Raw genomic sequence first — 27,179 nt, 5'->3', positions numbered from 1 at the left:
CCAGCCAGGAAGCAGCACTCCTCCATGGCCTCTGCTTCGGTCTCTGCCTCCAGGTTCCTGCCTGGAGTTCCTGCTTTGAAACCCTAACCCTGATTTTTCCTCCCTAAGTTGCTTTTGGTCAGTGTTTTTCTCACGGCAACAGAAAGCCAAGGACAATGGTGCCCAAAGTATGGCATGTAGGTCATCCACACGAGTGTTTTCTGGGAGCTGCTTAGAAAGTCAGAGCCTCGGGTACCACCCCAGATTCTTTTTTTAATTTTTAAAATTTATTTTTTATTTTTTCATTTCTTTTGCTTTTTTTTTTTTTTTTCTTTTGGGGCATGCTCTCACACTGTGGTCCAGGCTGGCCTGGGACTTTCTATGCAGCCCAGGTTAGTCTTGAACATTTTCCTTCTTCTTGCCTCCGCCTCCCTAGCCCTGGGATTATAGTGTGAGCTACCAGGCCAGGGTTAGACTTCACTTCAGAAACTGCGTTTGGCCAGTGTCTTGCTTGGGCATTTGTTAAGCCGGCTAAGATTATAGGAATACTATAAAAGGCTTGAGACAGTGCCAGGGGAGGGCATGCCTTCTGACATTTCCGTGTTTTCTCCTCCTACCCTCCATCATTATTATATAATTTTGAATTACATGGAACTTCACTTCAAAGGACCATCCTTATGGGTAAGGAAATGATCTAATTGGGACCCTGGGGCAGTTTAGTAACCCTCCCACGTTAGATTTTTTTTTTTTTATTGTTGTTCTTTAAGGAATAGTGTCGTATTGAGGTCAGAGAGGACTAATTAGTGGAGAAACGGATGTCTGGAAGAAAACAAACTGTGCAGGCAGCAGACATGGCGCTCAGAGTGTCTGCTCCAGTTTACCTGGGGATGACAGTGGGCAGTGAGTCAGCAGCAGCGTGCTGCTGAGAGCAACAGTCAGCCCCAAATAGAATTTGTAATTGGGGTGCAGTACAGAGACTGCAAAGCCAACAACCCTCCTTAGAATTAGCTGAACCCTCAGAGGCTTTTGGTGTGCCGTCAGTGTGGAGGGATAACTGTGCTCCAGCCCTGAGCGTAGTCTGTGCCTGCCAAAGAGAAGTAGGAAACTGCAAGGACGGGATAAAAATAGCTTGTTGGAACTGTTCAACCTGGACAAGGCAAGGCAGGTCGATGAGCGATCCGTGAGATCCGTGATAGGCTTCAGGCATAGGATGGGTCCTTGTCAACTCCCTCTTAACCTCTATTAAGTCTAGGACCCATGAGACAGTCGGGCTTGTGTGCAGGTGTCATGAGGAAGAGGTTTTATTGCCACCTGCGCCGTGGCTGCCCTGCGGCTGAGACTCTCAGGAAGTCTGTGTATTCTGCCTGCCTAGGACTTTTCTCCCTGCTGGCTAGAACTCATGGAGAAGTGGACCGTCTCCGTGAGGTTTTCACGACTTGCAGAGTGAAAAGACAAGCAGGCTTGGAATCTCAAGAGACTGGCAAGGCCTGAGCACTTACTACCAATGTGACCCTGGACTAGTCATTTCCTGCTGTGAAGCTTAGCTTTTATTACCGCAAAAGGAAACAGTTAACAGCAGATCCTCTGTGTCTGCAAGCCCTACATCCATGATCCTACCAACTGCGAACTGAAAATGTGAGGGCAGAAGGTTGTATCCATTCTGAACATGAACAGACATTTTTTTCCCTCCATTGTCATTGTTAAAACAATGCAGTACAAACAAGTATGCATTATAAGACATGCTGTCTTAATTATTACAAGCAGTTTAGAGATAGTTTAGAGCATATGGGAGAATGCATGTAGGTTCTATGCTATTTTTTTCTCAGAGACTTGAGTGTCCCTGGATTTTAGTATCCATGGGGACTCTGGAACCAATCCAGTGTAGCTACTGAGAACTGTCTTCTCCATGGCTCACCAATGAATTCAGTTCGCTCTCTTTGTTCCTTGATTCGGCTCATTCACTTACTCGCTCTTTGGTTTATAATCCTATTTATTCATTACAGATGTCTTTGTTGACTAACTGGCATGCTCTAGGTACCCTGAAGCTGAGATTTCCTTACCAGATTTATAAGGAGGAAGAGGACCAGTGTGTAGGAGGTAATATTACATACCGAAAAACCCCACTTTGATGTAAACGTGGGGCCCCATTTGTGCCTCTCACAGTGGATTATCACATCACAGGATTTGGGAGTTGGAAGGGACCTTGCTTAGGTTCCTTTTTAAGAAGCCATTAGTTTGCACTGTACGACTCCTGAACTTTCCTGGGAAACCCGTGTCTATTCTTGGCAAACAGAATGCAAGAGGTTCTACTTGGTCTTTTACCCACTCAGGATAACTATCAGCCTGCTAGCTGGTCACAACCGCCTCTGTGGCAGCACCTTCCTGTGAATAGTTTTTTTCTGAGATGACCTAGTTAGAGGCAGAGACACCCTGCCTCCCTTAGCCTTGACATGTTTTAAATGGTAGTGGCCCCTCACTCTCTGTTCCCTGTGTACAGTCTCCTGTTCTTTACATTTTGTTCATGGCCTCATTAACAAGCAAGCATTCACACATTTACAGGCCCATCCTTGTCTGATGACCATGTCTTTTGTCAGTTTCTGGTGCCCAGTGCTCGACTTGGCTCCTGTTAAACCCTCAAGGCTTATTTGCAGTTGAACCAAATGGGTGGAGAGGGCAACTCGAGATGGATTCAACTCTGGGTTGAGTCCAGCCAGTCTCTCCTTGGAAATTACCTGCTGTTTTTCTTCCATACTTTCCTCAATTATCTTTCCCATAAATAATTGGAAAAAAAATAACAGTGTGATACTCACCTATCAGGTTTGTTTTTCATCCTTTGATTATATTGATACTCCATATCTATCAGGTAGTAAAGTCTAGGTTGAAAATACCCTACAGTGTCCATCTCATGACGTGAGATAATAGTAGTTTTGAGATTGCTAACTTGAAGGCAGGCAGCCTGGGTCAGGGTCCTTCTCCCCAGGTTTCTTTTCGTATTTTTTGTTTAGATTTATTTTACTATTTATTTATGTGTACGCGCATGCATGTGCAGGTACTCGTGGAGGCCAGAAGAGGGTGCTGGAGTTACGAGGGGTTGATTGTGAGCTCCCTGATGTGGATGCTGGGAACTGAACTTCCATTCCTCTGGAAGAGCAGCCAAGTACTCTCGACCACTGTGCTCTCTTCAGGCCCTTCCCTTGATGACTTTCTAGGCGGTTACCTTGGCAAGTCCCTAATCTAATGAGCCCCATGGTCTTCTTTGTGAAATGACTTTGCAATGGCGCTCTCCAGGTAGGGTTGATGTGCAGGTGACCCAAGCTCATTCCCGTGATGGGATTGGCATCATCTCTGTGCATATAGATGAAAGTTATTTTTACATGGTGTCTCTGTGGTTACTCTACTTCCAGGAGCTAGGAGGCGGTGGAGAAGCAAGTCCGCTGGCAGGGTCCAGGATCTTGCTGCTGCTGCTATGGTCTCACATGCTGTAGAGTCACAAAACCCTAGAGTAGGAGTGGACTTCTGGTACTGATTGTGTGCATATAAATATGTATGTGTATACACTTGTGCTAGGGGTTGAACTAGGACTAGTGTATACTAGACAAGCGCTGCACCACTGAGCCTCCCCCTCCCAGCCTGCTGGCGTTTTAACCTCGGTGCACATTTTCTCACTCAGCACCTTCCCCTTTCCATCTCACCGGAGGCCTTTGATGGGTTTCTCTCTTCGGGTACAGAATGCCATATTCCTGGTGGAAGGATGAAGAATTCAATTATCCTGATTACCTTTTGGGGGACATTTCAACAGATGCAGAAAACAGATTTTCAGCCCTTTCCTTCTCAGAGTGCATGCATTCTGTCCGCATCTGGACCAGACCACTCCAGCCAGCAGGAGGAGGATGTTTCAGTGCTGGCCAACTGCTCTTGGGGCTTGTTCCTACCTTAGGAGTGAGCAGACTTTGTGCTCCAGGCGCAGGGGTGGCTGCAGAGTTCTCGCGCTTTCTACCTCCCCGGCCCGCCCCAACTTTGAGGACAGTCACAGAAGTCCCCTGCTTCCCCTTGGTGGGTCATGTGATGTGAATCAGAAGTTCATGATATCATGGCCTCCTGGGGAAGCATGGTCTCTCAGGATCAGGAGCGGGAAGCTGGGGTGTGGGGGTGCGGTTAGAGGCCGTTCTGTTCAGCATCTCATTGACCCTTTTCTCCTCTTTCCCTTTCGTGTGTTCCAGGTGTACGTGTCTTATGACTACGGAAAATCATTCAGTAGGATTTCGGGGAAGCTGAACTTTGGCGTGGGAAACAACAGTGAAGCAGTGATCTCCCAGTTCTACCACAGCCCTGCCGACAACAAGCGGGTAAGGAGAGCCTCTGGCTGCGGGACACTGCATTCTGGGAGATGGCTGCACTGAAGGGGGCTGGGCCATGGAGCCCTTTGCCCTCGCTGTAGCTCACACGGGTTGCCAGCTACTGTTCTCTGTCTGACCTGGGAGTTGGGGACAGAATGCCGTTCTCAAGGTGGATCTTTGCATAACCAGACCAAATACTGGTCAGGCAGGATTTCTGGACAAACAAGGTCAGGTTCAACCACGGAAAATCTGCCAGCCGATAAATTGCCTGACTCACTGGTGGCTGGAGCATTTCTCAGGTACATGGTGCTGATCCTGGGCCTCCAGGAGGGGCTGCTGACCTTTTGATTTTGTTGGCGTTACCAACGTCTTCCTGCCTTGGTGTGTGCATGTGCTCACGCGTGGGCGTTCCTCTTTCCCTCTTTTCTGAACCTGCACGGATCTAGAAAAGAAACTCCAGGAAGCAGGGATGGCTGTGCCTCTGTTGTCTTCCCAGTTAGCTTCCTTGCTTCCTTGCTTCTCTGACCCGCGCCCCCAGACAGTTGCATTTGGAGAGAGTGTTGACCTTACTCCTGGGCTACAGGCAGGTGGAGCTGGCAGGGCCTGAAGGGAGCCTGAGAGCCTCATAGGCTTTCCTGCAGTTTGGTAGCTCTTTGCTCTGGAGGTTAGACTGGACCCTGTGTTTCCAGGGGTGGAAACCTCATAGGTGGAAAACCCCCTCAGCAGTAAGAGCTTCCTGAGGTGAGGGAAGCTGCAGCATTCTGCTTATTCAGAAAAGACCCACTGGGCCCAAACCGGGTCTTCCCAAGGTCTTGGTGTTGGTTTCTCAGGTTGCCTTGGGTCTCCCAGCTGAGGCTGCATTAAAAACATTAAGCAACCCGTGTGGTTACCCTGACCAATGGGATGGTCTTTCTAGTTGCTGGATTTGTGGAGAAGGTGTCCTGTCATTCTCTACCTTCCCAAAGTCCCTCCCCTCCATGTCCCTTCCCCTCCTCCATGAGGGCATAGCCACTAGTGCTTTAGGAGAAAGCACTTGGATGTTTCCAGGCAGTGGCTGTTTACCAGCTGGTACAGACCATTAAAACAACCCAAAGACTAGTATAGTCGCTACTGGTACCTGCTGGTAAATAATCAGTCCTATCGGATGACCTATATATACACTTCCCAAGGGGAAAACAAGGAGAAATTGGAGGAACTGGACCCAGTCTCAACTTCCTCTGACCTTTATTTCTCCCCTCCTACCACTGCCTTATGACCAGTCAGATTGGTCTTGAGGGCTCCCCGAGGTTCAGAGCAGCCCCTTTATTATGAGATTGTAAGAGGAACTAGCTTGCTAGGGGGCTGGCTGCTTCTTCCAGCGCGTTCTCTGTGTTCCATGCTCCCCGAGAATCAAACTACGTTTAGAATTGCTTGTGTTACCAGGGTGTGCTTACCCGATGGTGATAGTCACCACTAGATTCCCACCCCATCTCAGAGCTGACTCTGGCCGAAGTCTTGGCCCAGAAGCCTCCTTCACTGCCCTGGACTCTCCCCTTTTTCAGTCTTCCCCTTCCAGCTCAGGGCCCAGATGTAGGCAAGTTGTGCCTTCCTACCCTTTCCTGGTTATGTACAGCTGCGTAGACCAAAAGGTTGAAGACAGGAAGGCTGCTTTGGGCGCCTGTGAACATGGTTAGAGCAGGCTGGAGACTTGAGCTTTGCAGCATTTGGTCTACAGAAGGTGTAGAGCACCTGCCATGTTGGGGCAAGAAGGAAGGAGGGATACCTGAATGATCACAATAAAGAGATTTAGGCATTGCATGGAAGGGTGTGTTTACAGCTCAGGTGCATGGTGTACATCTTAGGTTTCCTGTGGTAAGCTGGCCATGCGTGCTCTGGAGTTGGCCAGGATATGGACCCAGGAAATGAAGCAGCTGCCTTTTTGGAGAACATAATGGCAGTCAGAGGTGAGGTTCATAACATGTCTACTCCCCCAGATGAAGCCGTCCACCTCCCCAGACATCTCCGGAAGGACGTGATGACACTGATTGTGCTGGTGGCCCTGCTTACTTTTACCTTTGTTCTCTGGAAGGCAAATATTGCCCTACAAGACTCACCACTTCCTGAGAAAAGTCATGCAAGGCTGGGCGTCTTGCTGTCAAGAGTGCCGTGCTGGGCCCAGGCTCAACGCTGGGCCACTGAAGCGCCATTGGGCTTCACATCCTAATCTTAGCAGGAGTGAAGATGAATCCTGTCCTTCTCCAGGCTGGGAGGGGGACCTAGAGAAACAGCAAACAGTTGTTTCCCTGCATTGCCTTCTCTGCTTCTAACTCATCCATCATACCTGGGCTCCTGCGTCAAAGCTGGAGAAAGTCCGGTGTGTAGATAATTCTGTACCTTACGGTCTCAGTTAGGGTTTCTATGGCTGTGATGAAACACCATGACCAAAACTACTGGGAAGGAAAGGCTTTATTTCACTCACAGCTCCAGATAACAGCTCATCATCCAAAGCAGTGAGATCAGCAACTCAAGCAAGGCAGGAACGTGAAGGCAGGAGCCGATGCAGAGGCCGTGGAGGAGCGCTGCGTACTGGCTTGCTTCCCATGGCTTGCTCAGCCTGCTTTCTTATAGAACCCAGGACCACCAGCCCAGGGATAGCACCACCCACCATGGGCTGGGCCCTCTCCCATCAATCACTAATTATGCCCTACAGGCTTGCCTACATCTTACGGAGGGAGACATTTTCTCAGCTGAGGCTCCCTCCTCTCTGACGACTCCAGCTTGTGACAGGTTGACATAAACTAGCTAGTACCCTTACTTTATCTTGCTGGAAGTACCCCTGGGATGTCAAGTGATTACAAACAGGCTGCTGAAGGCAGTCAGAGATGCTCCTGAGACCTCACTTTAGGAAGCAGCTAGTAGGTCAGGTCTGGTAGCCAGTCCTTGGTGTTGGCCATCAGGTGCCGCAACAGCCAGGCATTGAGAGACTGAAGAGCAAGGTAGTCATTCTGTTTTTTTTCCTACCTACATGTATGTGACGTGTGACCTATCACATGTATGAGGTGCTGGGTGATGAGTGAACCCTGTCTCTCAACGGAGCAGGGGGATTAAGTGTTATATGAGGCCCCTCTGAAGCACTGAGGTTTAGGGATGGGGTTCAAGGATGGACGTTCGCTGTCAGCAGCGGGAGCAGCGTTGGTAGGAGCCTGCAAACAGGAAGAAGGCCTGGGTAGGGAGAGACTCCAGGGAACTGGCTTATGGCATCTGTGCAGGACGGCTGCTCCGCATGGCCACCCTGACTGCCATTTGGAGGTGGAGGAGATGGACTTTGACTTTGAGGACTGTGGGGAGCCCCGAGAGAATCTTAGTTGGGGAGCAGTGAGCAGGAACATTTTTGGGAAATGTAGCACCTTCCAATATAGAGGAGAAAGAACAGAGAAAGGCCTGGAAAATGAAACACTGTCAGGCCCCAATGGTGAGATTAGAGGGAGGAACCATGACACCTAGCTTTTTCTGTGGCTGCCGAGGATCTGAACTCAGTTCCTCACGCTTGCACAAGTCCTTTGCTGACCGAGGCGTCTCTCCAGTCTCGTCATTTAACTCCCCGAGGGTCAAGCTTCTAATTTGTAAACCTTTGTGGGACCAAGCACATCCGAACTGTAGCAGGCAGTGTTCATTCTTAAAGGCAGGGGCCGAGGCTGTGTGGAAGAAATACAACAACATTAGTAGAGGACATAAGACTAAGCTTTCAAGGCGTGCGCGCGCGTGTGTGCGTGTGCGTGTGCGTGTGCGTGTGCGTGTGCGTGTGCGTGTGTGTGTGTGTGTAGATGAGGAATCTGCACAGAATCAAGGTCCGAGATTGTCATGGGAGGAGCATGGAGGCCTCAGAGGGATGTTGCAGAAGGTGAAGGAAAACCAATTTCCAGGGAGAGACTGAGAACCATCTGAGGAGAGGAGGCACACACGTGAGTTAAATCGCACCGTGCAATGCTTTCAGATCAGGAAGTGCTGCCTTTGCTTTGGAGAGCACTGAGGATTGATGGGCTGTTAAAAATTGGGCTCTGCACCAGCTGGATATGACTCTGCTCCTGCGTCATCTGGAGCATTTAACTGCCGTGAGCTTCAGTGTCCTCGTTATTAAAAGGGGGTGTGACAGGATGGCCCAAAACACTGAGTCACTGTGAATGAGGAACAGCCTGAACAAGACACAGCCTGAGAAACTTCTAGCTCCCTGCTTAGTGTTCTTAAAATACAACCAAGCCAAGCCAACCAGACAAACACACCAACAAAAACATTCAGCCTTATCATAGTCATGGCTAGCTGTATGGTGTTTTAGATTCACAACTGTGATCCGGTAGAAAGGCACGAAACAGATTTCTGGAGCAGTCCTTTCTAATTGAAAGCACCACCTTCCCGAGGAGCCAAGATGGGTTGAGAACAGCAAGGCAGGCTGTTTCTAAGGAAGACATCCATGGCGAAAATTATGATGCTCTTGCTAGGATCGTAATTGTTTTTATGGCATCGGGTTTGCTTAGAGTAGTTCTTGCTTTCAAAACATTTACTACCTTTTCCTTAGATTTAATTAGGCTTCTGCAGAGTGTGAGATCTACATTAGATGCTGGGGGAGGAAGTACGGGAGGAACAACACAGAAGGAGGAGAAGGAGGGAGAGCCGAGAGCCGGCTGGGAACCAGTGCAGGGTAGCGGCTCCTGTGCAGGCCAACGAGAAAGGTTTGGAGCAGGAAGCTCATCTGTCGTGTAGGAAAATGTCCTTGGACTGATTCCCTTGAATTAGCTGCCTTCTAGGACGTGAAGGATTGGTTGTGGGTGGTGCTGGCTCCCTGTTGCTCTAGCTCTGATTCATTGCCTGGTTCCCTGGGCCACTCTTGTTCTTTGGGGAGTATGGCTCCCTCCCCCGCCCCAGGTCTCATCTCATTTGAGCTTCCTAGGCTTGTTCTTTTCTAAGGCCTCGGAGCCTGTCATCAAACCCGTATGGTCCCTGGTCCCCTACTTTCTGCCCAAAGTTACATTCCCCTAGGCATGGAATGTTCTTTCCTTGTGGACATTATGCCTGCTGTGCTGGGTAGTCTTTGTCAACTCGACACAAACTAGAGTTGTCTGGGAAGGAGGAACCTCAGCTGAGAAATCGCCTTTGTCAGACCGGCCAGTAGTCAACATCTATGGGGACATTTTCTTGATTAATAAATTGCTATGGGAGGGCCCAGCCCACCGTGGGTGGTGCCACACCTAGGCAGGTGGTCCTGGGTTGTAGAAGAAAGCAAATGGAACATGCCATGGAGAGCAAGCCAGCCGCCATGCTTCCTGCCTCTGATCCTGCTTGAGTTTCCGCCCTGACTTTCCTCAGTGATGAGCTAATAAATCCTTCCCTCCCTGAGTTGGTTTTGGTTGGAGTTTTATCACAGCAACAGAAAGCAAACCAATATACCCACCCTTCAGTGACCACTTCTTATATGGAGTAATCTCTGATACCTCAGACTGTACAGGTTCTCACAGGGCTCTGCCTGTGTCACTGGCCATTTAACCTTCATCTGTGGCTGGCTGTGGGCATGCCTACCCCTCACACTAGGCTGCTATGCCTAAGGGAGGATTCTTACTCTGGTACTCCTCGAGTATGACTGATGCTGTCTGCAGTATTCCATGTTAAACTGTACTACCTTGTCTGGTCCCCAAGAAATCTTGAGGTGGCCGCTGCTGCCATCCCAGGGGAACTTGTTTGAAGTCAGTGGCCTATTAGGAAGTAAAATGAGGCATGGCCCCTGCTTCTCATAGCCACTTCCAGCTGTGTCTCAAGAGTCACCTGGCACAATATCGAAGAGGGGCCGCTTATCTTAGATGTAGAGATTTGAATGATTTTCCAGGAAAGGCATGACCTGTGGCTGCTCGAGGATGGATGGAGTGATGGTACCCCCATCTGGGTTCAGATAATCTGAAGGGCAGGATATCTCTGTCCTGGCTGCCAGTAGCCACCTTCTGACTGTGACTGAATGGCCTGCCAGTGAGCAAGAATGGCCAAGTCAATTGGAAGGAATAAAAAAAACACCAGAAAAACTGGCCAGCCTTATGACTTGGGTAAACAAGCTCCCTTCGTGGCCTCACCGGACCTGTCTCTTCACTTGTTTCTTTGTGTGTGTGTCACGCGAGGACTAGAGAACAACCTCTGGTATTGGTCCTCAGGCGTGGCTCTACTTTTTTTTTTTTTTTCTTCAAGACAGGTCCTAGTGTGTGCAAGGCAAGAACCTTCCAACTGAGCCCTGCACCCCTGTCTTAATTGAACCTGGTTTGCTGTATATTTATTTATATATATTTAGATATTCAGCCTCTTTTGGTTGCCAGGAGATGTAGAGGAAGAGGATGAGACCCTGTTAATGTCGTGCCCCCCAACACAGGGGCACTTGCACATGGTTTAGGGACCTGCCGGGTGGCTCTGGCCAGATGGTGCTCTGAGCTTGCCTATTCTCTCTTGCAGTACATCTTCGTAGATGCTTATGCCCAGTACCTCTGGATCACGTTTGACTTCTGCAGCACTATCCATGGCTTCTCCATCCCATTCCGGGCTGCTGACCTCCTCCTCCATAGCAAGGCCTCCAACCTCCTCTTGGGCTTTGACAGATCTCACCCCAACAAGCAGGTAAGAGTCCTCTGGAGCACAGACGTAAGTGTGTGTGTGTGTGTGTGTGTGTGTGTGTGTGTGTGTCTGTGTGTGTGTTTCTTTTGGAATTTTCTGCTCTGCTTGGGTGGATGTGTGTCCTTTTCATGACCTCACCTCCTCCCTCTTCCTCCTCTTCCCTCAGGCTTCGCCTTTGTAGCTACTATTTCACTTACCACAGCTCAGGAAAAGTATACTCCTCTTGGCACCTTCTCCCTATGTCCCTGCTGTCACTTAGCACCCAACACTTGGCAGGTCCTATGACTTCAACACTAGGCCTTTCTTGGTGCTCATGCATTTTTTTTGCAAGCCTGTGGGGGTAAGTTGAGGCCCTGAAATTTGACTAGAGAGAGCCACATGAGAAGTCTGGAGTCTGAACTCTGCTGTGACTTCCTGGCGTATTTCTGTGTGACTTCTCTATCCTCTACTATATTTATTTTGTTTGACTTTTGTCAAGCTGGGATCGAACCCAGGCCCTTGCACCTGCTAGGCCAGAGTGCTTCCACTCAGCTTCACCCTGCCCCACCGTAAGCACATTGCACTTACATTTCTTTGACGTTGTTATAAACGTGAATACTCTTCCTTTGTGTTTGTGCATGCTTCTGAGTTATAAAGTGCATGATGTGTACTTCCCATTTTGAATCAAGTTAGAAGGAAACTAAGAAGTGAGGGAGAGCCTGCAGAGGATTTCTGTCTTAAGGCTCAAATGTGTCAAGTTGTGACTACTAGTAGGGCATAAACCTGTGAATTCCGCAGGTCTTCCACAAGTCCTGGCTGAGGAGACTTGAATGCTTTTGCTCAAAAGGGCCTTGAAACAATTCATCTGCTCTGTGGTTGTTTAACCAAAACAGAGATCTATCTGTTTACCCTGGCAAGCCTTAGGGAGTAACCTAAGCTGAGGAGCAGGGTCAGTTTACCAGGAGAGGTGGACTATTGTTAGTTTTGGTCTCAGGCTTCTTAATCTTTTTGGCTGGGGACTGTGGAAGCCTCTGGTGTCTACAGGTTGTGGAGGCTTTGGTAAAGAGCTGGTGAATTACTCACCGGCCAAGTTCATGCATTCAGTTGATCCTTTTTGCTTTGGGCTTAGGCAGTGCCCTCTGCAGCCAGCTGAAAAGACCAATGTGTATTTATTTATTTAGTGCTGGGTAGCAGACTTAGGGCTTCTTAGATGGCAGATGAGTATTCTGCCACCACCGAGCTATTCCCACAGTCTACAGATACTGTATTTTTATTCTCTTTTTAGTACACTTTTTTTTTTTTACCACATTTTACCATTGTAACTTTTCGTGTGTTTAGTTGATTGATATCATTACGTTTAAATTGTCTAATATCACCACCATCCAGCTCCAGAACTTTCTTTCCGTCTTGTAGAACTGAAACCTTGTCTGTGTTAAACCCAGACTCCCTATTTCTCCCTCCCCGAACCCCTGCTGACAGCATTGTGCTCAGTCTCTGATCTCACCTCCCCTGGGTCCCTCGTGTAAGTAGAATCACACGCTTTGTCTTTTTTCACTATGAAAAGTGTTTCCAGTGTCCTGGACTTCAGTGTGTTCCAGGATGGCTTTCCTTTTGCAAGGGGATCATCCACTGTCGAGTGGATGCCCTGCATTCTTTCCCCATTTTTGCTTTGTTTTTTGCAGTGCTAGGGAGGGACCCTGGGTGCTGTACATGCTAGGCAAATACTCTCTGCTGACACCTCCTCACTCAGGTGGTGAGACAGTCACAGATGGAAGGCACGTTGCCCTCATCTTTCTTCCAGTTGCTGTAGAGATCTGTCCTGCCCTCTCTTTCTGTTTGCTATGGTATGTCTGAGTGCCTGTCCTCACAGTGCCCTGTGGAGGATGGGATTTCAGTCATATGCTGGCACATGCATCTCTTCTCGTGTCATGGCTGCTTCTTGTCTTTTTGGTCTCTGCAGCTGTGGAAGTCAGATGATTTCGGCCAGACCTGGATCATGATTCAGGAGCATGTGAAGTCCTTCTCTTGGTAAGTTGAACCACAAGGCAGATCCTTGCAACAAAGAAAGCCTCCTGTCTCCCAGCTCCTTCAGCTTGGATTGGTGACTTTGGCATGACTGGGACCCAAACACCTGACAGGAACGAGTTAAGTGAGGATCATTTCAGCTCATGGTGTCCTAGGCTGGGAAAAGGTGTTGGTCCAGCCCACGGCGGTGGGAGAGGCTGGATGAGGCTGTCCACATTACAGTAGACCAGGAAACAGAATGAGAAGGAACCAGGAGCAGGCTATGACTTTCGAAGACCTGACCCTCTTCACCTACTTCTGCCAGCCTGGCCCTACCTCCTATAGGTTCCACAGCTTCCAGCTGGGACCAGATGTTCAGACTATGACCCCACGGGGAAAAACGGCAGACTCAAACAGTCATAATAGACAGTGGGTGGATATTTGTCTCTCATGTGGAATGTGAGCCATTTGGCTCAGGAAATATGCTGTCCTGATCTGAGAAGCAGAATTGCACAGGGAACACGCTCACCAGTTGACGGGGAGAAAGGGAGTGTTTTTCTCATGGTTAAAGGACCTGGGGGAACCTTAAAGCTCTTACATGTCCTCGAGCCCCAAACACCTCCATGTTCAGGGCATTGTATCACAAATGGGATTTCCCTTGGTATAGAAACTCTGGTACATTCATCACACGTTTTTCTTTCTTTTTTTTTTTTTCAATGCCAGCTAAACAAAATCTGTGGAGACTGTTACAGAGGAGAATGTAGTGTAGGGAGCCAGAAAAGACATTTTGTATACATGCCACACATGTTGAGGGAAACACGAAGTGCCAAACAGCTTCTGCTGGCCCTTGATCCAGGCTGTGCATGGCAGGTGGGAACAGGCAATAGCATGCTATAGAGAGTTGTAGAGGACAGGACTTCCCTACAGGACCTGGATGGCCAGAGGCAGCTGTATATTATTGTGGTACCCAGGTGGGGAATACTGAGTTTAATGTTTGGACAGTGTAGTGTTGGAAATTTGTGAAGGGAAATTGTGTAAGAATCTGCAGTGTCGAGGGACAGTGAGGTGACGCAGCTGGTAAAGGCGCTTGTCACCAAGTCTGTTGACCTGAGTTCAATTCCCAGAAGCCACAGGTGGAGGGAGAAAAACCAACTCCCATAAGTTGTCCTTTGACCTCCATACAGTGCTTGCATTGTGGTCTGCACATGAATGCACGCACATGCGTACACACACACACACATTTAAAGAATCTACGGTGTTTGTGGAAGGCATTTAGACTGAATTCCTTCCAAGGGAGCCACTGTAGGTTTTAAGGAGAGTGAAGCGGACAAACTGTCCTCCATCAGGAACACCTATGTTTATGTAGGTGCTTGCCACCTCGTACTGTGACAGCAGTGGAACATGACATCTTGAACACAGGTGTTTGCACATCTGGGGTGAGTGTGGAGCAGATGCTTGGGACTTGGTTGTAGGGCGGGCGATTGTGTTTGTCTTACTCGGTCTTCTGTTCCCACGAGTGACTGAGAGACACCGTAAACTGATGTTTCCTGAATTGACTCTTGACCCTCCTGTCTTGCATAGGCCATTGTCACCCCCTCATTCAGTGTCTAGGATCAGTTTAAGGACATTGTGGTTGAGTGTGGTGGCGCATACCTGTGATCCCCGCATGCAGGAGGCAGAGGCAGGCAGATCTCTGTGAGTCTGGGGCCAGTCTGTCCGGTCTACATAGCAAGTTCCAAGACTTGCTGTATAGCGAGACCTTGTCTGAAAAACAAAACAAAATAAAACAAAACACTGTGATCATTGATTCCACATTTGTTTTATGCTCCACACTTTGTCCATCTGGATATCTTGTGGACTCAGTGGCCTGTGTATGTGTATGTGGTGTGTGTTCATGTATGTGTGGCCACACATGTGTGTCTGGGTATATGTACGTGTAAAGGTTTCCTCCATTACTCACCACCCTATTTGTTGAGAGAGGGTCTCTCTGAATCCAGAGCTCACCAGTTTTGGCTAGTCTAGCCAGCAGTCTTACCCTAGGGAAGCCTCTCTGCCGCCACACCTGCCTGTTTCGTTCTTTGGTGCTGGAGATCTGAACTCTTGCCCTTCTGCTTGCATGGCAAGTGTGTTATCCACTGAGCCATCTCTCCAGCCCCTAAATAACCTTTGCATACCCAGAGATGCCTGTTCAGCTACAGCTTTCCTTGGAGTCACTACCATTGATCCTGAGTCTCAGCTTTCTCTCTGGGGTCACTCGTCCTCCAGCAGTTCATCCTTAGAGCTCAGGCAGCGCCATCCTTTTGAGCCTTTGTGCATGTGTGGTATATCGATGTCCACGTCTGTGTGCACATGTGTGTGCAGGTATGTGTGCATGGGAGGTTGATGCTAGCTGTCTTCTTCAATCACCTGCCACTGTATTTTTAAGACAGGGTCTCTCAGTGAACCTGGAGCTTATTAATATGACTAGACTGGCTGGCCATTGAGTCCCTGGGATCGACCTGTCTCCCTACCCTCCATCAGCATTAGTATTCCTGACAGTAGTCTCCACTCCCATGTTTTGGGTGCTGAACTCAGGTCCTCAGTCTTGTATAGGAAGCACCTTACCCACTGCGCCGTCTCTCCAGCCCTCCTTTGAACCATTGAATGCATCATCGTTTACTCAGATGACGTGTATATGAAGCACAGGGCCCAGGGCCTTTTCACTTGCTCTGTCCTCTGGCTGGAATGTTCTCTCTTAGCTTGCACTTACTACCTCCCCTCTTACCTCATTGGTCCTTGAGACTTGCCAGTCAGATCTTACTTATGTAGTTTAATGTTATTGGAGTATGCACTAGGTTGTTACGGGAGAGAGCTAGGAAATTGGTACCCACAGTGAAGCTAGTTATAAGCATCCTCACACACGGCTCTCCTTGTGTGTGCGACAAGAGCAGCTGCAATCTATTCATTTAGCAAAAATCCCAAACACAAGCTACAATTATGATGTCTAATCCTGTTAGCTCTCGAGACTTCTTCATCCTCGACGCCCTCTACTTTTATTTCCTTTCGCTTTCCTCTCCTATACCCACTCCCCATTTGATTTTTTAAAATTGTAAATGGAAGTGAGAACACTTGCTTTTTTTGTGTGTAAGGCCTGTTTGACTTAACATTGTCTTCGAGGCTTCTCCATGTTGTCACACAATAGCTCCGTTTTAAAGGTCGGTTAATTTTCCATTCTAACTATATACCAGTTTCCTATGCATTTCTTTTTCTGTCAATGAACGCTTAGGTATCTCGGCTCTTGTAAATCGTGCCACAGTAAACATGGGAGTGCAGATCTCAGAGGCAATGATTTCATTTCCTTTGGGGTTTATATCCAGAAAAGAGACTGCTCAGTCATATGGTGGTTCTATTTTTAATTTCCTCAGGATCCTCCCCAGTTCTGGTTCACACGGCGTGCCACACACGGATCCTCCCTTTCTCCACATCCTCCCAACACCCCTGTCTATTGTCTTTTAAGTAATAGCCAGTCTTCTGCTGGGAGCCTTCTAAAGGTTCGACTTAGAATTACAGCTGTTACTCCGTTCATTCAGCTATGTGCTGTTGTTTTTGTGTGCAATCCTTTATTGCCTTGTAGCATACTATTGTTTGGCGTATTAACTATTTGTCTTCAATAGGATGAAGGCATCAAAGGGAAGAGATTTTGTTAGTCTTGCACACTGCTGAGTCCCCAGGGAAACTGTAGCGTGGGTAGACATTGCCAAATTTTCCGTGGACATTGTCAAATTTCCTTTCATCTCAGTAGCACAGAATAGTGTCTTTCTCTACAGCTAAGGGCACATTGTCTCATTTCGCTTTAATTTGCATTTTCTCATTATGAATGAATTTGACTGTCTTTAATCAAGAACTTTTTTTTAAAGATAGGACTCATGTAAAGATGGATGGCCTGGAAATCTGTATATATTTGGCAATGATCTTGAACTCCTAGTCAAACATGATTTAAAAAAAAATGCTTTTCTTAACAAGTTTGAGGACAGCTGTGGCTATACAGAGAAACCGTGTCTTAAAAAAAAATGCTCCTTTTTTTGGATATGTCTTCTAATGCCCCTTTCCCTTTTTTTGATTGTTAGTCTTCTTGTTGATTTTTGGGAACTCTTTATATAGTTGAGATTGGGCCTTTTCAGTGTGATATAAGACAGGTTGTATGTGTATGCTTGTTTGCCAGTTATTATTTGTCTACTGAGTTTTATGTTTAGTTTTAGTCTACATTAAATATAGTGGGGCAGTAGGTTGTAGATACTGCTTGTGCTTATTTTAGCTGTTTGTGTGAACTGAATTTTTTTGAGTTGATATAACTTCCTTAGTAACAAAGGATGCTGAAGAAGGAGTAAGGGGAGTAAGGGGCCCTACAGCTAAACATCTTCTAAGTCACATCCACTTCCTTTGCATAGCAAGCAGTTTTTCTGATCCTTCGATTATTTTCCTTGGGCAGAGGCTGTGAGTGTCTTAAGAAAATTGTAACCATACTATCATGTAAAGACAGCCTCCATCCAGGTAGTAACATCATAACTTTCCTTTGCCTTATGGGGACAAATTGTTTTTTTTTTTTTTTAGATTTATTTTATTTTGTATGTATGAGTGTTTTACCTGAATTTATATTTATGCATCACAAGTGTGCCTGGTATGTACAGATGTCACAAGAAGGCATTGGATTACTGGAGTTACAGATGGTTGTGAGCTACCATGTAGGTGCTAGGAAATGGACCCTGGTCCTCTGCAAGAGCAGCCAGCACTCTTAACCACTAAGCCACCCCTCTAACCCTCAAATTGACCTTTTATCACTTTAATGAACAGCATACTGAGAGGGCAAGTCAGCAGGACTACTGAATGCAGGAGTGTTTAACTTAGAACTTTGTTCTGTAACTTCTGCCGGCACATAGGTGTCTTGGAGAGGTTGACTCACTTTATTTCAGATGCTTGGACATTTAGGATTGGGATTTCATGTTGCTTAGGGGGGATTTCTCCCTAAATTTCCTCCATAGTAAGAGTACAAGCTGATCTTTCAGAGAGTAACATGGTCTTGATCCACCATGCCTGTCAACCTTGGAGCATCAGCTGGGGAGGTAGGGGCCAAGGCAGAGAAAGCAAGAAAATACATGTCCAGAGCTAGAGACTGGCAGGGCAGTGCAGGAAAAGACCTGTAAGGGGGTGGGGGTATTCAAGGGTATCCCACACAGCTTCCCTGCAGGGCTGTGGGTGAGGCAGGTGGGGCCTAGTGGATGATTATGCTTAGACGGAGCCAATGGATGGAATTTCTCCATGGAATACAGAATATAAAGTGTCTAAGAGCTGGGTGGTGGTGGTGCATGCCTTTAATCTCAGCACTCAGGAGGCAGAGGCAGGTGGATCTCTGAGTTTGAGGCCAGCCTGGTCTACAGAGTGAGTTCCTGGTCTACAGAGGCAGGTAGATCTCTGAGTTCAAGGGCTAAACAGAGAAACCCTGTCTTGAAAAAAAAGAAAAGAAAGAAAGAAAAAAAAAAAAAGGAAAAGTTGGAAGGTGAGGAGGTGCCAGAGTATAGGAGCCTGTAGATGGAGCTAATCCCAGGATGAGGAGGTCCAAATATGGATGAGGGAAGAAAGAAGATTGAGATGAGAGGTATGAGGTGTTCTGACTCTAGACCTTGGCTTCCTCTTTTGGCTGGAGAAAGGGATAATAGAAATGAGCTCATCTCAAAATATGTCAAGAAGGGTTTCTTCCTCTCTGCCTTTTAAAAATACCCAGCAGCCTTCTTTTCATTTGCATATCCTCTAGGCTAGAGGAAGTACTTTAATCAGTACTTCTAATTGTGGAGAAGAGAACATGTCACCAGCCGCCCCCACACGAGCATCTGATCAGGAAGAATGGATTTCTCCCACGCCGGGCCCAGGCTGCCGGCTTCTCCACCACTCTGCTCAGAGTCCAGATTGTAGGGTCGACACAAAGTCTTCCCCAAGTGTGAAATGAGACTCTCCCTTTTCTAGTTCTTGTCTTCTTTCTGTATGTGTTCACAAGCATGTGTGTATGGAGGCCAGTGGTTGACGTGGGGTATCTTCCTCCATCTTTGCCTTATGTTTTAGAGATAGGGTCTTTCATTGAACTTGGGACTCACTGGCTAGACTTCTCCTCCACCTTTCCTGAGCTAGGATAAGAAGATACTGCACCCTGCTTTTCACATGGCCACTTCAGCTTCAGGTCCTCCAACTTGTACTACACCCGCTTTACCGTCTGGACCGTCTCCCAAGTTCTATTTCTTCCTTTGAAAAGAACTTATTTTCTTTGATGAATGTGGCCTTGACACTCTATCTCAGGAGGAATTAGAAATGATCCTCACCTTCATTATGCTAAGTGCCACAGGGCATGTAGAACTGTGTACAGGTAGCTACATAAATGACACCCTCGGCTCAATGCCAGAGTCATCTCGGCATGGCTACCGTGGGGTTCTTTTCTTGACTTCCCAATTAATTTTCCATTTGTGGATTCATCAGCCTTGGTGTTTATTTTTGAGCGTCAGGAAACTGGGGCAGATCGGTGGTCTTCCCAGCTTCTGAGTGGTGCTGCTGTATTTGAGGGCACTAACTCAGACCTTCTCCAGTGCAGTCTGATCTTACCCGGAATTTGCAATTGGGGTTAGTATCTATAGTTGTGGTCCATGCATCCAATGCAGTGAGCATCTCTTTAGCCGGGGATTCTATTATCCCAGCCTCCCCAGGCCAGTGTGACATGCCCAAGAAGATTGCACAAAACCATGTGATACAGTGGATAAGAGGCACTATTCTAGTGTGACGAGACTGACCCCCAAATTCACTTAGCCTCAGCATTTTCATACCTTAAGTTACATGAAAACTCCTATAAAAACATTGATAGTGAGTGTTGCAGAGATGTGTGGCTAACGCTGGGAAAAGAGAGAGGAGCACTGGGGAAGGCATCTTGGGGGACAGTGATTTGAACTTGATCTCAGAGGAGAGTAGGGTTTAGGTGTAAGGACTGGAATTTGCACAGAGGGCACCTCTCCACAGAGATGTTCACAGAAGCATAGAGAGACAAGTGCACCTACCCTCTCCGGAGGATGCCTAGCATGTCGGCAAAGCAGGTGTCTCATGGGCGATGAAATGTCTTGCCAGGATGACTCCAGATGGCATGGGTTAGTGATGTCAGTGGGGACAGGCAGGGAACGAGCTGAGGGAGAGGCCACTTGTCTCAGAAGGTCCTAATGTGCCCTGTCTACTGCTGTACTTTGTAGGCTACAGCACCTGGGAAAAATGCCTCTCCCCTCTGGGGTTCTGAGCGTGGGGCTAGGAACCTGCCTAGTGTCTCTGGCTCTCATTTTATTCAGAACCACCCTGCCTTTTGCCTTTTCTGCTCTTTGAAAGTAGGACCAGAGATTGCCTTGAGCTAATCCCAGGATGCTTTGGAAACAGCCGTGGCAGAGTAAAACACTTCACAAGTGGCAGTTTCCCAGCTTCTGTCCCTAGCTAAGGAACAAGCAAAGCCACATGCTTGAGGCAGGGTGCCATTTGTGACTGGCACCAAGGGGTCTTTAGATCCTGGGCAATTGTCCACACAGCGAAATGTCCGTGACTCCAGTGACGAAATAGGAAATGGTAACAGTTGCTTCTTCTTTTCAGGGGGATCGACCCCTATGACCAGCCAAACACTGTCTACATCGAGCGGCACGAGCCCTTGGGGTTCTCCACAGTGTCCCGCAGTACAGACTTCTTCCAGTCCCGGGAAAACCAGGAAGTGATCCTGGAGGAAGTGAGGGACTTTCAGCTTCGGGACAAGTACATGTTTGCTACAAAGGTGGTGGTAAGTTGAGGATGCTCGGCGGTACACTGCTCCAGCAGTTTCTTTGCTCTGCCTGACATTCACCTGGGTGAGTTTGCATGACGTCAACCGGATGATGTACTTGGGGTAGCTTAACTGAAGGATCCTGGTTGTCAGTGGACAGGCCTGAAGGGCATGGAAGGTGTCAGATCAGAATAGAGAAATCCAGAGCAGGCAATCAGTGTGTCAGTGGACCTAGGAATCTGCTTGTCTCCTGGTAACCAAGCATCCCAGACAAAGAGTGTATTTTTGGCGTATGTGGTTGTATGTATATGTTTGTGTGTGTGTGTGTGTGTGTGTGTGTGTGTGTGTGTGTGTGTGTGCGCGCGCGCATGTGTTTATAGGCCAAAGGTTGACCTCAGGAGGTTTTCTCCCTCTCTCCATCTTATTTTTTGAGACAGGCCGAGCCTGTAGCTTACCAATTCAGCTAGGCTTGCTGGCCAGTGAGCTACAGGGAGCCTTCTGTCACAGCTGTCCCAGAGCTGCTGTGGCTGGTTCCTCACCCCACAGTGGGTACTGGGGATTGAACTCAGGTCTGCATGCTTGCCCAGCAAGTGTTTTACCAACTGAACCATCTCCCTAGCTCCTAAAACCAAATGTCTTCATAATCTCAATAAAAAGAATACAGACGGGAACCGCTGCACTTGGGAACTATTTTTCTTTGAATCCCACAGCCTGGTTGGTTTCTTTTCATTTAGAATTATCTCTTTGAGATTTTGGGGCACTTTTCATTTACATGGCTAATAGGATGAGTAGTCATTGGCTAGTGGGAGTTGATACTCAAAGACACGCAGTAATTAAGCTTCCAGCTATCAGTAAGTCGCTCAATGCTCAGCCTCCCCGAAGTTTGAGGTCCAAGAGCCAGGTGCTGAAATGGAGGCTTGCCCGTTTCAAAGCAGAGCGGATTACTTCACAGGACTCTGGGACCCTGTTCAAAGGGACAAAGCAGGCTCTGGCAAGAGCGTCTTGGATCCCTGCTCCTGGGAGCTGCAGCTTTGCTCACTGACTGTGCAAAGTCTCTGGTACCCGGGAGGGAGATTGTCCTGCTTTTGGTCCCTGCTAAGTTAGGGACTGAAGCCAGATGGAGTGTTTGTCTCCAGGTTCTCATTTATTTCTGCAGTTGGTAACAGACGGGGCAGAAACAGGCCAAGCTCCCTGATAGACTCCTAGGGTACTCGCCTGCGGGAAAAGCAGGGCGGAGGGTTGGAGGAAGGGTACAGGAGGCTGATGGCTGTAGACGTCCCCATTATGGACTTTGCAAAACTGTGTTTTCTGATTTTATTAAAATTTGCATTACATTTATTTATTTATTTATTTATTTATTTATTTTGTGTGTGTGTGTGTGTGTGTGTGTGTGTGTGTGTGTGGCAGGGTGGGGCAGGACGTGTATGGAGGTCAGAGGACAACTTGTGGGCACTGGTTTTTTCTTCCTACCATTCCTATCCCGGGGTTTGAACTTCTGTCATCTGGCTTGACCAGAAGCACCTTTACTCCTGAGCCATCTCACTGGCCCACACATGTTTTATTTTTAAAGGTTGTTTTAGGACTGGAGAGATGGCTCTGCAGTTAAGAGCATTGGCTGCTCTTTCAGTTCAATTCCTGGACCTGGGTTCAATTCCCAGCACCCACATGGCAGCTCACAACTGTCTGTAACTCCAGTTCTAGGGGATCCGACACCCTCACACAGACACACATGCATGAAAAACACCAATGCACGTTAATGAAAAAGATGTTTTAAAAATTTGTTTTACATTTTTAATCTATGTGTGTCCCTGTGTGGGTATGTGCACCTGAGTGCAGGTGCCTGTGGAGGCCAGGGCTGTTCAAGCCCCTTGAGCTGGAGTTATGGGTTAGTGGTGAACTGCTGCTTGACATGAATACTGGCATCAAGCCTATGTTCTCCGAAAGAGCAGTGCACGCTCTTAACCTCAGAGCCATCTTTTCAGCCCCCACAAATGTTCTTTTTTTTTTTTTTTTTGGTTTTTTGAGACATAGTTTCTCTGCATAGTTTTGGTGCCTGACCTGGATCTCACTCTGTAGACCAGGCTGGCCTCGAACTCACAGAGATCCATCTGGCTCTGCCTCCCAAGTGCTGGGATTAAAGGCCACCGCCCGGCTCCTACAATTTTTTTTTTTAAAACCGCTGAATTGTGGCCATTTTTTTTTCTTGCTTGCATTAACCTCTAGATCATCCCTTTCTTGCTTTGCTTGGCTTTTTCTTATCCATACCCGTGTACACACACACGTACACACATACACATTGACACACATGCACAACACATGTTTTCAGAGTCACTCAAGAACACACCTGCCCTAGTAGCCTTGGACATGAGTAGGGGGGGTAGAAAACAGGTACACGTGACAATCAGGCCCCAGCATGGGTGCTTTGCGTCCCAAATTGGATAACCCTGAGTTCTTTTGCAGCCTGCAGCCTCGTCTCTGGCTCCCCAGCGGCTGTGGGCCTTTTCAGTTTGAAGTCATTGGCCTGGAGTTCCTGTGTGGCTTTAATTTCTTAATTCTCGCACACACTGATGATGTCCTGGTTTGTCCTTGCTTCTGCCTGACTGGGGCCTGAGGTGGATGGCTGTTGTTCCTTCTCTGTCTGTAATTCCTGGATCTTGTGCTGGGGTGTTTAAAGAACAAGAATGGGAACTGTCTGTGTTCCACTCCAGTCCAACAATAGGCACAGCTACTCTCCGGAGCATCTGTGGAGTTTCTCTTACCCCTGGGGCCATGCCTGTTTTGATGGTCACGGATGTGACACCCGGTAGCAATATGGAGTAGAGTTGAATGTATGCTCCCGTGGACCCACCTGCCTGAAAAAAAGACCCAGACAAGTCCATTTTTAAATTTTGGAAGGATGTATGATGGTTGCTCTTGCCATGTTGATTGCATGGAGAAGTACAGGGGGTTAGTGAAGCACACTTCTGGTTGTGTCTGAAGGGTCTATCTACAGAGGACTGATTATTGGGGGAGAAGATACCCAGAAAGTGGGGGCTGCCATCCTACCCATAGGCTGGGGCCCTGGAGGGAGTAAAAGAGGAAGAAACATCAAGTTTGGCATTCTCTTTCCTTTTCTGTCCTCTGATGACATGTCCTGCTCTTCTCTGCCATGCTTTTCCTGCTGCTGTAAACTGGACCTCTAAAACTGTGAGCCAAAATTAGTTATTTCTTCCTTCAAGTGGTTCATCTTAGTATTTGCCACAGTGAGAGAAAGTTGAACTGATACAGTTAGTATTGCTGTCTTGAGCCTCTCTCTACCCAAGATCCTAGTGAGAGAGTGCCTCCTAGTCAAATGGTATTCACATTTTCTCTCGTGTGTGTGTGTGTGTGTGTGTGTGTGTGTGTGTGTGTGTGTGTGTGTACAGGTCTCTGGGTCCCCAGGCCAGTGGGTGTGGCTTGCATCTGTGGTTCCAGGTAAGCTGTGCCAGGCCCACACTCTTCTCTGAGGAACATCTGCAGCATCATTGCTCCGGAGCAGATGTTACCAGTACACATTGCAGGGCCCAAGTGCGCTCTGCCCCTGAGCCCCAAAGAGAACCATCAGGAGTTTTAAGAAAGGGGCTAGAGAGATGGCTCAGCAGTTAAGGGTGTTTGCTGCTCTTCCATAGGACTTCAGTTTCCAGCAGCCTAAAGAGAGAACTCGCAACTACCTGTAACTCCAGTTCTTAGGGAATCTGATGCTTTCTTTTGGCCTCTGTGTGCAGGGCACCTGCGTGCATGTGGCAAGAATGCACACATTTGAAAACTGAGTTATCAGTTATCTTGTTGCTCTTGACTCCATTATTCTCTGTAGAGTCTCAATATATAAATCGTGGACCCTCTGCCATTCTGCCTGGCTGTCATGCCACTTCCCTATTTATGTCCTTTTCAGCAAAAGATATTTTAATGTTGATGAGAGCTAATGTATCTACTGTTCACCTGTTTCGTTTGCTGCTGGTATTTTCTTCCTCTTTCTTCCTCTGCTCCATTTTTGTGCTCCTAGGGACAGAACCCAGGGTCTTGGGCATGGCAGGTGATGTACCTTACCATTGATCTTACAATTACCTTGGTGCTTACAATTGATGCAGTCATTTTAGGAAATGACTGCTGCCTCTTTTCTGACAGTTACGATCCACTGTTAACTCCTGAACTGCAGTTTTCTTTTCAGTCGGTACACTTTTGTGGAGGTGTGCGCTGGTTTGAATGAGAAGCACTCCGGTAGTCCGGTCGTCGGGCATCTGAACGCTTGGTCCCCAGCTGGTATCATGACTTAGGTGGTGCAGCCTGCTGGAGGAAGGAAGTCCCTGGGGGCGTGGGCTTTGAGATGAACAGACCCGTGGCACCTCCACCTCCAGTTTTCTCCCTCTGCTTCATGCTTGCAGCTGAGGATGTGCGCTCTCAGAGTCCTGCTTCTGCAGGCCTCCTGCCTGCTGTTGGCCTCCTTGCCATGGTGGACTCTTACCCTGCTTTGGTCATGGTATTTTATCACAGCAACAGAAAAGTGATTCATAGGATTGCATGAATGCCCGCCCGTATGCTAAGGATGGAAGCCAGGGCTTCCTACAGGCCGTGCAAGTCATCTTACCTGAGTTTTGACCGAAGAACACTGCTTGCTCGGTTCACTGTTCACAGGCTTGTGCTTAGCTAGCTTTCTTATAGAGCCCAGGGGATGGTGCCACCCACAGTGGGCTGGGCCCTCGTATATCAGTTGACAGTCAAGACAGTTCCCCATAGACAGGCTCACAGGCCAGTGAGATTGAGGCTGTTCCACAACCTAGGCTTTCAGGTGACTCCAGAGGACACCAAGTTGACAGTTAAAGGTCACCAGGACATTTTGTTGTTGAAAAATCACACAGTTGCTGTGATGCAGTGGCTCTTGATACCTACCCCTGGGTCTATGTTGTTCTTTGTTGTTGCTGTTTGTTCAACGCGCTTCGTGCGCTGTTTCCGTAAAGACTGTTCTTTATTGTGGTTTAGTTTAGCAGACAGCCTGTGATTGTGAGAAATTTCCTTGGGTGCTTTGAAGAGGCCAGTCTCTGCCCTCCCTGATGGACTCTGGTGTGGGGTGTGTTGGGGTAAAACTTCCTGTTCTCCGCCTGGTGAGTTTCAGAGCCGTCTTCACCCTCCACTCCTGCCTGCTGCCGAGCCCTCCAGGTTAGTTGGAGGTGAGCCAGACACTGTTTTATTCTTCCTAGAGTGTAGTCACAGCTCTTATGTGCTCGGCCTTAAAGATTCCTAGAAATCCTTTCAGAGCTTTTTAAACAATGCCTCTTAGGGCAATTTTCTTTCTGGGTTTTTCCTTTGAAGCTTTGGTTAGCCCCGGCTGTGGATGCTGCCTCTGGCAATCTCGATGTTAAACTGCCTATTGTTAGTTGCTCTCCCCCAGGCACACCCTGACTGGCTATTGGACTCTGTGTGTGTGTGTGTGTGTGTGTGTGTGTGTGTGTGTGTGTGTGTGTGTGTGTAGGGTCAAGTGTTAGGAAGATGAGCCACCAGGCAGGTGAAATACTGACGATTTTCTAACTGCATGATTTTTTTTGGAGGGGTGACCTGTTCTGTCCTGCCCAGTAGCCCCTCAGCTATCATGGCTGTGAGGTTGTGTGCTTCCAAGGCTACTTCAGAGTTAGAGAGCGAGGGGTGAAGCAGGGCGAGTGAAATGCAGCGAAGTTCACCATGCTTGCCAGCCAAGATCCAGCTGCTGTTCTTCAATAAATGAGCTTGGAGTTTTGCCAAACTTTCTGCAGTTCTCAGAAACCTGGGAAAGTTGGTTTTTGAGAGTGTTTGTGGGTTTTTTTTTTTTGTTGTTTTGTTTTGTTTTGCTTTCATGGGGGGACTTCTAGAGGCCCTTACCTTGTCATTCTGGAAACGTTTCCAATTAACATTAACTTTGTAAACTTTATTGTGGTCCTTTTTTGATCTACACAAAGGAACGGTTCCTTTTGATAGGACGACCACATTGCCCTCATCATCTTCAGCATCCCTTACAGATGCCAGCCACTAACTGTCTATCTACCATTTGTTTAATTGATCTCCCCTAGGATAGTTTTTCCTTCTTAAAAATTGTATATTTTTGTTAATGCTCTTATAATTTATATACATATACAATGTATTTTGATCATAGTCTCCCTCAACTTCTTCTGGATCCATCCCCCCACCTCCACACTCCTTATAACATCGTGTCCTTTTTTCATTTGTTTTGCTTTAATTTATAATCCACTGAGTCCAACCTGTGCTACTCCTGGGTGTGGGATCATCTGCTGGAGCATGGTTGATCTACCAGGGACTGCACTCTTGGAGAAACCCAGCTCTCTCTCCCGGAAGCCATCCGCATCAGTAGCTGGTCCACTAGAGGTGGAGGCTGTGAGCACTCCACCCCGATGCTGGAGTGTCGACTGACTTGATGCTGTACAGCTCTTGTGCAGGCAGTCATAGCTAGG

The 27,179-nt window shown here is 47.8% G+C and overlaps 1 protein-coding gene across 1 annotated transcript in view; it reads left to right on the top strand.

Annotated features, from left to right (window-relative positions):
* Positions 1-27,179, top strand: part of Sorl1 (sortilin related receptor 1) — a 167,345-nt gene that overhangs the window by 21,830 nt on the left and 118,336 nt on the right. The window contains exons 3-6 of the mRNA XM_059267669.1: positions 4,200-4,325; positions 10,779-10,940; positions 12,877-12,944; positions 20,562-20,742. Coding sequence (XP_059123652.1) covers positions 4,200-4,325; positions 10,779-10,940; positions 12,877-12,944; positions 20,562-20,742 — 537 coding nt within the window. The remainder of the gene's footprint in view (positions 1-4,199; positions 4,326-10,778; positions 10,941-12,876; positions 12,945-20,561; positions 20,743-27,179) is intronic.

The sequence above is a fragment of the Peromyscus eremicus genome, chromosome 7, assembly GCF_949786415.1.
Source record: "Peromyscus eremicus chromosome 7, PerEre_H2_v1, whole genome shotgun sequence".
NCBI lineage: Eukaryota > Metazoa > Chordata > Mammalia > Rodentia > Cricetidae > Peromyscus > Peromyscus eremicus.
Note: the sequence above shows the minus strand (reverse complement) of the source record. Positions and strands in the feature narration are given on the sequence as shown.